A 13027-nucleotide genomic window follows, 5' to 3' on the forward strand; every position below is an offset into this window, starting at 1 on the left:
GGAATGCTCCCTATGAGAGTGGTGAAACACTAGAATGGGGGTACAGGGAGGTTGTGGGATCCTCTGTCCTTACAGGTGTTCAGAACTTGGACATGGCCTTGTCTTTGGTTGGATGAAATACCTTCAGAAATGCTTGAGCTGAGATTATTCTGCTTTCTGTGCTGTGGCCTACTTGCATCCTTCTATTGCATAACCTAAAAGTCACTTTAAGTCTCTGTTTATCTGTGTCTTTTTTCCCTGTTCTAAATATTTGCATTTCATGGCTTCTCATTTTGCTCTGTGTCTTTTTGAAATGAACTAGAACGTAAACTGGAGCATATGTTCTGGAAACGCAGTGCAGGGACCTGTGGAACTGCCTGCTCTAATGTGCATTGCTTTCTGTTCTGTTCTCTGTGTATCTGGCCATTTTGTTAAGGGTTTTGTCACTGAGACTTTGCACTTGAGATTTTACAAGAAGTACCTGGACTGCTGCTTGTCTGAGGTTTAGATTTGACTCATTTCTGGTGTTTCTTTTCAGCATCTTGCTTGTGTTTAGTACTTGATTTCAGCTTTTTGTTTCCTGCTTGCTTACCTGATCTCGTTAGGTCCCATGAAGTTTCTCACAGCCCTTCTCGGATTGTAACCAACCAGAGTGATTTCTGTCTTCTGTAGTTCTTCTCATTTAAAACAATATAGCTATATCACTTGTCCCTTTAAAAACTGTAAGGAGAGATGTTTGAAATGGTTTATCACCAATACTTATTGCCAGGTGTAGAGGGTGTGGATACCTACAAACCACTTGCATTTTAAGGTACAATAAAAATAACAAGTTCCTCTGTCAGTCAGCAGCTTGATGAGATTTGGAATTTTAAAGTAACCAAGCTGAATTTTAAAAAGAAAACCAAACCCTCTGCATGTCAGTTATTACTGGGATGTTAATTGTGGTATGTACAGTACTAATGTAAAAAGTTTTGAAATGTGCAAAGTAATTTTTAGAAAAATTATCTCTTGATAATGCAGTAGTACCAGCAGCCGCCAAGAGAGTCCTTCGGTTCCATCTTCTAAGGAGAATGAGAAAAAGCTTTCTCGTCGTGAAAAGATAACTAGCAGTATTGAAGAGCAGGCTCATACTGCTGTGGATGATTCCTTGCCAAGTGATAGTATTTTATCAGTGCCAGACGAAAAAGGTTAGCTGTGTTGTTTGTATGTAATGAATCTGAAGGTGGTAAGGTGGGAGGGAGGTGCTGTTTCAGAATTAGCTTCTGAAATAAATGAGGGATTGTGTGTGAAACTGCATTCCTGGTACATAACTGAGTGTAAAACCAGTTCTCCGATTTCTCCCTCAGATTCTGCTTCTGTTGCAACAGAGTACTCCCTGAAATTTGATGAGTCCATGACAGAGGATGAAATTGAAGAAAAGTCTTTTCGGTCTTTGCTGCCCTCTGAAAGTCATCGCAGAAATAACTTAGAGAAGAAACGGGGTAATCGTGATGATTCTGATGAGGAAGTCTCCCCAGAAAAAACAGCTCTGTCATCCATCAAGGTAGGTCAAGCAACCATAGGTAAGGTAAATTAACTGAACTGAGATGGTCAAGCTCATGAGCTTCAAGTGGGCCATTTCTTAGTGTTGTTTGTAAACTTCAGGGCTCTTTTTCCCCCCCGTGTTTCTTTGAGCATCTCAAAACATAGAGTTGTATGAATCATGCTGTATGTCACTGTTGTACAAGTGCAATCACTTGTCTTACGGAACAGTCCATCCAGCCCTCTGCCTGTTCTCTTGTGGCTTTGGAGAAGACGAGTGATTTTTTGAGGTAGGTTGTAAAAGCCCAGTGGATTAATTCTTCCTGCTATGCCTATACACAGCTAGGAAGTACAAGAGGATACTTCATCTCTCTGTGCCAACAGGGGACATCTCAAAACTGTCACACAGCCCACGGCAGAAAAAGCTGGTCTGCACAAAGCTCAGGGAGAAAAAAACAGCTTCCTTTCTTAGATCTGTTTTTGTGTGCGTGTAGCTGTGTATACGCGCACACACACTTTGTAATTGAAAAAAAAAAATTGAATTTCTGTATTATCAAATCATGCCAAATTTGTCTTGCCTTCTAGGAGCTAAGCATGCCATTCTCAGGGGGGCAAGATAGTTTCTCTAAATTTACCATGGAGATGGTAAGACAGTACATGAAAGAGGAGGAAATGCGAGCAGCTCATCAGTCCTCACTGCTTCGGCTCAGGGAGAAGGCTCTGAAAGAGAAGACCAAGGCTGAATTAGCTTGGCTGGAACACCAGAAGAAGTAAGGCAGCTCTGAATATTCAGTGTTGCTGATTGTTTTCTTATACTTCTATTTGAAATTTTTTTGTAAGATTTTGCTTCCACCCTACCCCTCCCTTATTAAGTATCAATGATTGAACTAGTCTTCTGGCATCTGTCTTCTGTCAGTGTTATTGTCACTTGGAAAGAACAGAACCCAGTTTGTAAGTGCACTTTGCTGTTTACATTTAATATGGTTTGATAAAAGAGAATTTCATTGAAACAGTAGAACATCAGATGTCTGTTATCAGTCAGAAAAGGTAGTTCCTAACCATTACTCTACAGGTCTGAGTTCAGGAATGTATAGAGCTGTCAAACAGTTAAACTTTATTTGCTTGATGTCTGTCTGAGGTCATCTTAGTTGATCCAGACCAAATCTTGTGAATCTGGATACGTGTTTCCTTACTGATTTGTTTACAACCTAACATACACTTTGTCCTGGAATGACACTTTACCCAGTGATACTGCTAAGCAGTGGTGGCCAGATTTCATCAATGATACTTCTCCATGGTCACTCTCTGCATGAGACTACCATTATTCACCAGACATTTTCTTCCAACTGCTTGTCATTGTGGGTTTGATAAAGGATTGTGGGGTAGTGACCCAAGCATCCTTTCTTTTGTCTTTTTCAAATGGTGAACATGCTACCTCTGCAGAACTTCTGCCCATGCTTGTGAGACCTCATATTACTGCACTGGCCTTTTAACTGTGCCTGTCTTTGACTAAACAGTACAAAATATTCCACTATAGAGAATGCCAGCAATTAAGTACAGGCGCATACTCTTCTGTGATTTAGGAAAAGTAGACTTTTTTTTTTACTTTGAAGGGTAAAGGCTTGTTGTGCACTTCTTTCTTATTTAATCCTTTCTTCCAATCTGTTTGCAGGCATTTGCGAGACAAGGGAGAGGATGATAAGATGCCTCCTATTCGAAAGAGGCAGCGTGGTCTGCTGCTGAGATTACAGCAGGAAAAGGTAACTGATGCCCTCTAGGAAATCCTGTTGAAATGCCTGTGTAGCCTTTAAATGTTTCAGACAGTGTAAAAGCCAAGAATTGAGAAAACTCCATACCAGGCTTTTGGATAGGAAGCTATCAGTATTTCTTGCCAATAAGTTTTATTTGAATATCAGTAGCATGTAACGCTTTGTTTAAAAGGGTCGTTCTGTATCAGTAATCTCAGTGGTTGAGACTTAGATGTATTAATGGATCTTCTGTTCTTTGCTGCTGGAGTTCAGGCTAGTTACTTCATCATGTAATTTCAGTCGTTTTAGACCCTTAGCATGGACACTGTGGCAGCTTTAGAGTATGTTCTTCAGAGCTCTCTGTCACAATTCTTATGCTTAATCTCTTATACCTAAAAGGCAGAAATTAAACGTCTTCAAGAGGCTAACAAGGCTGCTCGGAAGGAGAGACAACTGATCCTTAAACAGCAGGAGGAAATAGAACGAATTCGTCAGACTACAATGAAACTGCAGGAAAAGCTGAAGTCTGCAGGAGAAAACAAGCTGGTGAGTGTTCAGTGCAGAAGCTGGAGTCTTCTTTCTTTGGCCAAGCAGCTGGTAGTTGACATCAGTGTTTATAGGAATGGAAAGCTACTGGATTGCACCTATCACTTGGAGGTTTTGTCTGCCTCAAGTGGTCTCATACTCTTTATCTCAGCAATTTTATGTTCAATTTCTTTAAAGTATTATTTAAGGAAATGAATTTGGAGAAGTTATAAAATGTTTTGTTTTAACTGGACAGTAGATGGTGATTGTTAGTTCTCAAACTTAGCTAATGACTTTGGGAATATAATTTTTTGATGCTTAGATCTCTCGGGGTCTGATTTTGTTTGATTATTTGTCAGACGCCAAAGAACTACATATAAGCACTGAACCCAAAACTTGCTGCTTTGTGTGTGTGTTAGTGTCATTACACTAAGTTTCTTGCATCTGCTTCATGAGATAGTAAGATGGAATTTTGATAACTGTCCACCTCCTCACAAAATTTTGAGGAGACACAAGTTTAATAATAGTAATACAGAAAGGATTGGTTTCCTGTTCGAATAACTGACTTTGGATAAGTTCTTTTTGCTCCAGATGCAGTTAGGGGAGAGCTTAAATTTTGGAAAAAAAGGGTGTCCTAAAAAACTTGGTGTCAAATAAAAATGAAGTTGGAAAATTAAGTTAAATCTGCAGGTGGACTGACTTATCTGAAGTAGTACTTGATGTAATCTGGGGAGAGTAAGCTAAAGTAACACAATATTTTAAAAGACTATAGAATAACTTTTCTTTCTTTTAATGTTGCCTTTTTTTTTAAACACTTAATTGCAGGAACTTCACAGTGAGGATGACATCAAGCAGAGCAATGGTTCTAGCCCACTTCCAACTGATGCAGAAACACGCAGCCCTTCACCGATCTCAATCTCCAGCAGCGAGACTAGTAGCATTATGCAGAAGCTTAAAAAAATGCGCAGCAGAATGGATGAAAAGTAACTAATTTTTTTTTTTCTTCTTCAAAACAAAAGTTTAGTATTTTAATAGAACAAGTTGGTTTGGCCACTATCTGCACTAAAAATGACCATCAGAAAAATTATGAAGGTATTGATATCACATACACTTTGATCTGAGTTGCCTGAAAAATAGCTATTTGGAAGCATTAATAGAACTATATTAACCTTGCATATAATATTTTAAAGGCTGCAATTCTTGCATGAATACTGAGATTCAGACATTGTTAGTTGGCAGACCGTGTGGTCAACGTTTTATTGTAGAAGATTGGTTATAATGTGCTTTGTACTTGATAGAGTTGGTAAAAGCACAGCAGTTTAAGCAATTTTGGTGTTTGTGCATACAGTGAACTTGGATGGGCTCCAGCTTGATGGTACATCTTGTCAGAGTTCCTCTTGCAGTGAGAGGCCTGAAGTAAAATTTTTTATCTTCCCTTTTGTTTTAAAGGGAAAAATATAGGGAGTAAGATTGTGAAATTACAGAACCAATTTTTTTCTTGAATCAAAGTGTAAGTTATAAATAGCAATAGTCTTATGCAAAAACTAGTAACTGAGTTTGAGGTCTGGTTCACAGAAAGTCATTGAGCTTATCGGGCACATGATTTTTACCTTATTATCCAGATGCTGAATTTCAATTCTAATTGCATTATAATCAGCTAGGGATGAGTTCTGTAAGTATTTTCTTAACTAAGGGAGGTGGTATGTGTGTGACTGAGAAGACAGGCAGTTAATAAGACCTTTCTTTTCTTCCTATGTGGTCCACAGGTTGGAAAAATGTTGAAAACAGTTGTTAGAGGAAATAATGAAGTATACGTGCAGTTCCTGGGTCTTGAAAATTAGGACTGAATCTGTTGTTTTCACCTGTTAAATTGTTTTAAATCAGAAATTGTTTCTGCATCTTTTCAGTGTAGGAATTACTTTGCACTAAACATCCCGAATGCTTTACCAGCATGTGCGTGTTAGTTTGAAGCCTTAAATTCTTATCTGAGACTAACCCATTAAAAGTCTGGCCTCTGCCACTTACCGCGAGGAGTAGTCATTGCTTAAACAATTTTTTTGAACTTATAACCAAGGTAGGTCACTATATGTTAGTCCTTATGGGTGATCTTTGTAAAGTTTCCTCTCTTGAGACTCGTAACACAGCTGGATAAAACATCAAAAGGCAAGCACTGCGGTTTGTGAAGGCAAGCTGTCTGTGACTCCTCAGCACCTTATTTGCTTGTAATCATTTGAGAAGCACATTTGCCACACTTGCATGTATTTGTATATGACGAAGATAAAAAACAGTAGTAGTAAGCGAGGATTTGGTGTAAGTAGGAAAAAAAACACCCTAAAACCATGTTCTAGTTACATGGTATTCAAGTTCTAGGCTGAATTCATTGCTGTTTTATTCATACTCTTCTGGTAGGATCCGGTAACCCAAACAAGCAAAATCACAAATGATTTCAAGTTTCTGGAGTGTCGTATGACCAAAATTAAACTCTTGGCATTCCAAGTCATATGAAAACAACTCCATCATTATAGCAGCAAGTTCTTTCTCAAAGTACGTTTTGAGGTTGATAAGTGGCTTAAGATGGGGACTTTAAAATCAACATGGTCTACAGAGCACAACCTTTTTAGAGTTTCAAGAAAACAAGGATTTTCTTCTGGTCTTATTTTTTTTGTTAAAAAGAAGGTCTTTAATTTTTTCCACTTGAGGTTCAGCATACAAAATTTCAAATGGTGATATAATGTTACAAAACCAAGTTACAGCTTAGGAATTTTGAGATTGTATTAATACTGTATTAGTGCTATAAAAGATGACAATTTTGTATTCAAGACTTCCTATGCTTTTTTACCGAGTAGTGTTTTTGTCGATATTGTTTTTGAAATCTTTTTTTTTTTTTAAGTGCCTTCATTTCTAAGCAACACTTATGATTACAGAAAGAATTCCATATTAATAAATAAAAGTTCTTACAGGGGCTAGTAAATACCAAGTAGGTTCTACCCTTAAAGATATTTTAATTGTCAGTCCAAAATATTGCTCACCTTGAGAATGCTTTTCAAAAGGTGGATAGCGGGATTTGAGATTAAACAGTTGCTTTTAGGAGGAACAAATTGAAATTGTGATGTAATACATGTGGTCGTGTGTTTTTATCTTGGGTTGCAATATATGTTCAAAGGAAGTAGTATTTTGTATGAACATAAAGGATTCTCTAGAACTGGAACTTCCTAGTTGTGTAGCTTTTGCACACCTTCTGCAGGTATTTTGGTAGTGATAGCAGTGCTTATTCATTGAAAAACAGTGCCAACTTGGTATGTTTTTGTAATGTCCTTATTTGTAAATACATTAGAATAATACTAGTGTAATAGTATAAGACCTTTGGTTCAGGGTGTAATGATAGGCAGGTGCTTTTTGAAGGGAATCAATCAGATTGTGAGATACTGCAAAACAAAAGCAGCTCAATGACAAATACAAAGGAACTAGAAGAAGGAGTTGGGAAACCCAGCAAAGTTAAAATCCTTTGGCTTTTTTTACTTAGGAGCCAGCTTTAATATTTTTCTTCTGCTAAAAGGGGAAAGAAAGAATAGCTCTATTTTAATTTTAATTGGTCAGTCTGTGTAGCTTGCATGTGAACAGAAGCATGCTCTGTCAAAGAGAATTAACCACTTTCCCCTTGCTTTGCTTGCATATGCAACTTTAGTGATAACCTGTGCAATAGAAGAACTGATTAAACGCTCATTTTCTTTTGCTTTTCCTTAATATGCTTCTTACCTTGCATTGTAGTTGATAAAGCTATGTGGAGCATGTTTGGTTTTTTTTTTCTACAAATATGATAATTCATTAAGAATTAGCTTTAAATGGTAATTAATTAGGAAATACCATTTTAAGCATAGCTGCAAGTTTATGTAGTTTTTTTGAAAACAGTAGGCATTATCTTTCTGCAGTTAGTACTTCAAATCAAAGAGGCGATACGCGAGTATTCTGAGACCAAGTCTGCACTTTGTTGAAAAAAACCCCAAAAAACCCAAAACAAAGTAGTAGATAGAAGTTGAATTACAGGTATATCTCAGACTTTTTCTGGAATTGCTCATGTTTTAAAAATACTTTTTTTTTTTTTTTTTTTGCCCTTTCACTGGTGCTTACCTTTGGAGAAGTAATTTTACTGCGGTTTCACCAGGTTAATGAAAATGTGGTTAAAGTTTCAGACTAGCAAAGTTGTTCATATCACAAAACCAGCATGCTATTTAATGCTAATAATATACTCTATCAATGGTTAGAATAGCAGGAGTTGCAAAAAAATCAGCTTGAGGTATGTTAACCAGTGCATGTGGAAGTCTGCATCAAAGTAATTAAACTCTTTTGCAAATTTAAAGAAAAATATAGCAGTGTAAAAGTAGCTTGCCTTTAATTAACGGAAAATGCAGTGTTATGAGTGTATGTGTGCTATTACTTTCTGCATAACAGCATGTAGTTTTTCTGCTTCAGATGTTGTGTAATAACTATACAATGTTAAACGCAATTAATTTTGAAGTTCTTTGCTAGATGCTGTCCTTTTCTCGTTCTTTCTGCCTTTTTTGCTATCTTAGTTTTAAACTCTTCCTCCTTATTTTGTAGACACTGCTCTCCTGTTCACTACTTCTTCTCTGTCTTTACGTCTCACCACTGGGCCTCTCTCAGTGTCTGTTTTCCCAACCTCCACCCCAAATTCCAGCTGTATATCTACAACCAATTGGTCAGGTAACTGTATCTTTCTCAAGTGACAGACTCTTTGATAGAGCATGCTCTGTTCAGTCCTAGGAAGTCAAGAGGTTCTTCATCAGTGAACGGTTTTGACGCTTTTCTCACTGTTTCCAGTTAGTGACGTAGACGGTGGAATCGAGTGCATCCTCAGCAGGCTTGCTGATGACACCAAGCTGAGTGTGCAGTTGATTCATTCGAGGGAAGGGATGCCATCCAGAGAGACCTTGACAGGCTTGAGGAGTGGGCCAGTGTGAACCTCATGAAGGTCAACAAGGCCAAGTGCAAGGTCCTGCACATGGGTCAGGGCAATCCCTGGTATCAGGATAGTCGGAGGGAGCTGAACAGACTGAGAGCAGCCCTGCAGAGAAGGACTTGGGGATGCTGGTGGACAAAGGATTGGATATGAGCAATGTGTGCCTGCAGCCCAGAAAGCCAACCTTATCTCAGGCTGCATCAAAAGAAGTGTGACCAGCAGGTCAAGGGAGGTGGTTCTCCCCCTCTACTTGGGTGTCCTGAGACCCCACCTGGAGTACTGCATCCAGCTCTGGGGTCCCCAGTGTGAGAAGGACGTGGACCCGTTAAGAGTGGGCCACAGAAATGATCAGAGGGCTGGAACACCTCTTCTATGAAGAAAGACTGAGAGAATTGGGGTTTTTCAGCCTGGAGACGATCAGACTCTGGGGAGACCTTGTGGCTCTTCAATATATGAAGTGGGCTTATAAGAAAAATGGAGACAGACTCTTTATCAGGGCCTGTAGGATAGAACAAGGGGTAACAGTTTTAGACTAAGAGAGGGTGGATATAGATTTTTTTTTTTTAAGCACAGCTGTAAGTTTTTTCCGATGAGGGTGGTGAGGCAGTGGCTCAGGTTGCCCAGAGAAGCTGTGGATGCCCCATCCCTGGAAGGGTTCAAGGGCAGGCTGGATGAGGCTTTGAACAACCTGGGCTAGTAGAAAGTGTCCCAGCCCATGGCAGGGGGATCCATCCGTTCTGATGGTTCTGTTTACTCCCACTGTCTGGTCACTACTTCAGCACAGCTGCTGAAACTGTTTAGCTTGAGCTTAAAGTCAGTATACCTTGGTTATAAATGCACAAGTACAGGTTAGAGCACCAGGTTAATGCTTCTAGGTTAATGTTTGGAATGCATGGATAAAATGTGTGGTGTTAGCACCAGAGAAGTAGTCAGACTTTGAGATTGTGCTGGTGTAATCTGAATGCTGCTGCTTCCTCCTTGCTCCCACAGATTTCCAGCTTTGTAGATGCGAGATGTGGTTTTAGAGCTTTTTTCTGTGCCATTGCCCCTGCTTTTGAGGATAAATGTGTACCCTTGGTGTTGCAACTGGAACCCTCTAGACTGTAGTAAATATTAGGGCAGTGTGTATGCTACCTTGTGGCTCTGACCTTTTAAACCCCAGGTTGTAAAAGGGTCTGCATCTTTAGCCATGCTGCTTTAATCCTCTTCTTCCTATAGGCTGAATGTTGGAACCCTGTTTCTCTCCCATCACTTCTTTTGACTTATCTTTCTTTTTAAGTAGTCTTTGTATGGTGATTAGTTCCATGCTCGTTAAGTTAATTCTTCTCCTGTCTTCTGGGTTAATTCATTTAACATCTGCTTTTAAGGAGTCCTGCTCTTTTGAATCCATTTATTTCAGCCTTTCTCTTGCATTCTGTTTTAACTGGACTTGCCTCCCTCAAGATCCAGTAAACCGTGAAGATCCAGGCATTCTGATGAAATTGAACAGCAGGTGAAGGAAGAGGAAAAAGTTGCCTTTTGCATTGAGATCATTCTAATAATGACCTCCATAACAAGTTCCAGATCCATGATCTGATAGACTAATTGGAACTGATGTGTCTCTGAAAGTAAGAGTTGATAAATCTGATGGTGCTGGTGAGAGACACAACGGAAGCATGACTGTCCATGTCCTGTAATGCAGTTACTGCTGGTAGTCTAGTTTCTTCATGATAGTCATCTGTCAGTTGTGCCTAAGAGTAGAGGGTGTTTGATGTTTGTCTGTCAAAAGTGATAAAGTAATGCACAAATCCATGGAATGTGTTAGCTTGAAGGTGGCAGGCATTCCAGAGACTGTGACGTGCTTCTATTTTTCCCCTGTTCTTGTTTTGATCATAGGAAAGAAGATTGTGGACATGTCTTACTGGCTTCTGAAACTTTTATCTTCCCATTGTAACTTGTCCACCTTACCTGAATCTGTCTTAGAGAAGGACTCATCTGAATCTTAAGCTTTCTGATCAACTGCCAAATCACTTTTCCAGGGAACGTTATGAATGCTAGGTGAGCAAACTCACCCTCAGCAAGCAAGACCTGTAGATTATCCAGTTGGTCATTCCAGTCTCTGTAAATAAAAATGTTTTTTGAAACATGAGAGATTAAAAAGCACAAATGAAATTATCTGCTTTGCAGCTTTAAAACTGTGATGCTAAGTGTTTGGGATGGCTTGAAAATTACAAATTATGAAGTCATTTACAGAGCAAAATATCATAAAACTTTGAAGACTGCTGTTTTAGGCACCGCACCTTCTGTACCTGTGACAAACTCTTGCTCTAGCTGGCAAGCCATGTATTTTCTACAGATTCTGTGACATCTTAAAGATTTCAGTGTAGGAGGTGTGTGGATTGATATGCACTCTTGTCTAGACTTGGCGTGTCAGTGGAAGTGTGTACAGCTGATGTTGAACTTGCTTCTGTTTACTGTCTTAAAGGTGAAATGCTATGGTCTTGGTTACTTCAGTATTTAGAGATAAGACCAGAGATACTGCTGGCAAAAAGAACTAGCGTGTGCACACAAACCTCTTCATACCTATGAAGTCCTCTAAGAGTTTCCCCATTTCTGAGATTTCATGGATCACTTAGGAAGTTGTTATCAGAAAGAAAAAAAAAATTGCTAATTTTCAGCATGAGCTTTACTTTTTATCTACTGTTAAATTAGCAGACAGATCTGTTAGTAGCTGGGAAAAACAGTCCTGCATCCTTATTTTCTTGATGCTGTCAGCTGACAACATTCCAAGTGTGGCCGTCCATAGAGATGGTACTTACAGGAAGAAGGATAAAAGCACTAGTAATTCAGGAGAACTATTAATACAGAATCACCATCTCTTACAATTATGTATTTGAAAGAACTGGGGCAACTGGGGTTACGATTTTTCTGTCATTGAGATGAGCAAAAAGAAAGGTTCACTTTTCAAACAGTCACTGCTTTCTTGAGGGTTCCAGTTTAATGCCACAGGTACTGTTCATATCCTGACATTGGGAACTAACCCCGTTCATTTTAGTGAATAGCTAGTAGCGCTTTTAATGATTCAGAAGATATTCAATATGTAAGTGGGGTGTTTAAAGTACGTTGTAGACTTTACTTACTGCAAAGAAAAAAACTCTTGTCTACTTGGAGTTGTTTTCAGCAGCACGTCAGAAGTCTAGGAGATAGTAGGTAGTGTGGATATTATCCTAGAAAACAATTTGAGCAGCTGTAATTCTGGACGTTGTGGCAATATAGCATCTGGGTATTGGGACCTTTGTGGCTGGCTGTGTTCCCATTGTCTTTTGCTCTGTCTGTCAGGTTCCTAACTAAGCGAGAACAGAAGCTGATGCAACGTCGACAACATGCTGAAGAATTGTTGGAGTGGAAACGCCGCCTGGATGCAGAGGAAGCAGAAATACGGCGGATGGAAAAGCAGGCTCTAGCTGCCTGGGACAAAGAGCTGCTCAAAACCAAAATAGCTAAGAAAGACCTGGGGGATCAGAGAACTGAGCCCAAAGGTAATAGGAAGTGGGGGGGGGGGAAGTGATGCAAATGACAAGAGTAAAATTTGACACAAGGATTGCTTAGGTTTGCACTTTCTTCGTTTTTTGATGTTTTGGTGGTGGTGATTTTTCTCTGAACGCTATTAGAATCTCAATTTCTGCACTCTTTACATGCTTCTATTTCCTTTTTCTTTTAGCCCTATTTTACACCTTAGTTCAGTGTGTATTCCTCCTTTTTTTGTATCTTCTCAAGTGGACAGTGCAGCATAGGCCCATCAGATGTTTCTACGTACAATTTAAACTATATTTTTTGTCCTTCAGAACAGAAATACTGCATTATCTTTTTCTGATCGTCTTCTGAACTTACTCCACTGAAACCATTTTCCCCTGTTTGTGTGTCTATCCTCTTAGCCTTATTACTATTGGTGAGGAAGGCTCTTATCATCGGAGGCTGCTCTCCCTTGTCTGCATTTTCAAAACAATTGAAGGCATTTTTTCCCCCTCGGTTAATGCAGTGTAACTGTTTGAACTTTGCAACTGTGCTAAAGTGTGCTAGAATGTAATTACTATAAATGATGTTATTGTGAGGAAAAATAAGTTCCCAGATTTTGGGAGCTACAGTTTTACTGTTCTATCTCAAGTGGACTGTACTTTCAGCATGAACCAGAGAATTGGATTGCAGTGAGACACACAATCACAGAATGGTTTGGGTTGGAAGGGACCTTAAAGATCATCAAGTTCCAACCCCCCCTGCCATGAGGACCAGGGACCTC

General features: G+C 39.2%; 1 protein-coding gene across 1 annotated transcript in view; it reads left to right on the forward strand.

Annotated features, from left to right (window-relative positions):
* Positions 1-13027, forward strand: part of CEP350 (centrosomal protein 350kDa) — a 60275-nt gene that overhangs the window by 27285 nt on the left and 19963 nt on the right. The window contains 7 exon segments of the mRNA XM_010074428.1: positions 1003-1166; positions 1326-1522; positions 2086-2270; positions 3173-3260; positions 3648-3794; positions 4599-4756; positions 12070-12269. Of these exon segments, the coding sequence (XP_010072730.1) occupies positions 1003-1166; positions 1326-1522; positions 2086-2270; positions 3173-3260; positions 3648-3794; positions 4599-4756; positions 12070-12269 (1139 nt within the window).

This window comes from Pterocles gutturalis, unplaced genomic scaffold, assembly GCF_000699245.1.
Source record: "Pterocles gutturalis isolate BGI_N339 unplaced genomic scaffold, ASM69924v1 scaffold19387, whole genome shotgun sequence".
In the NCBI taxonomy this organism is placed as follows: Eukaryota; Metazoa; Chordata; class Aves; order Pterocliformes; family Pteroclidae; genus Pterocles; species Pterocles gutturalis.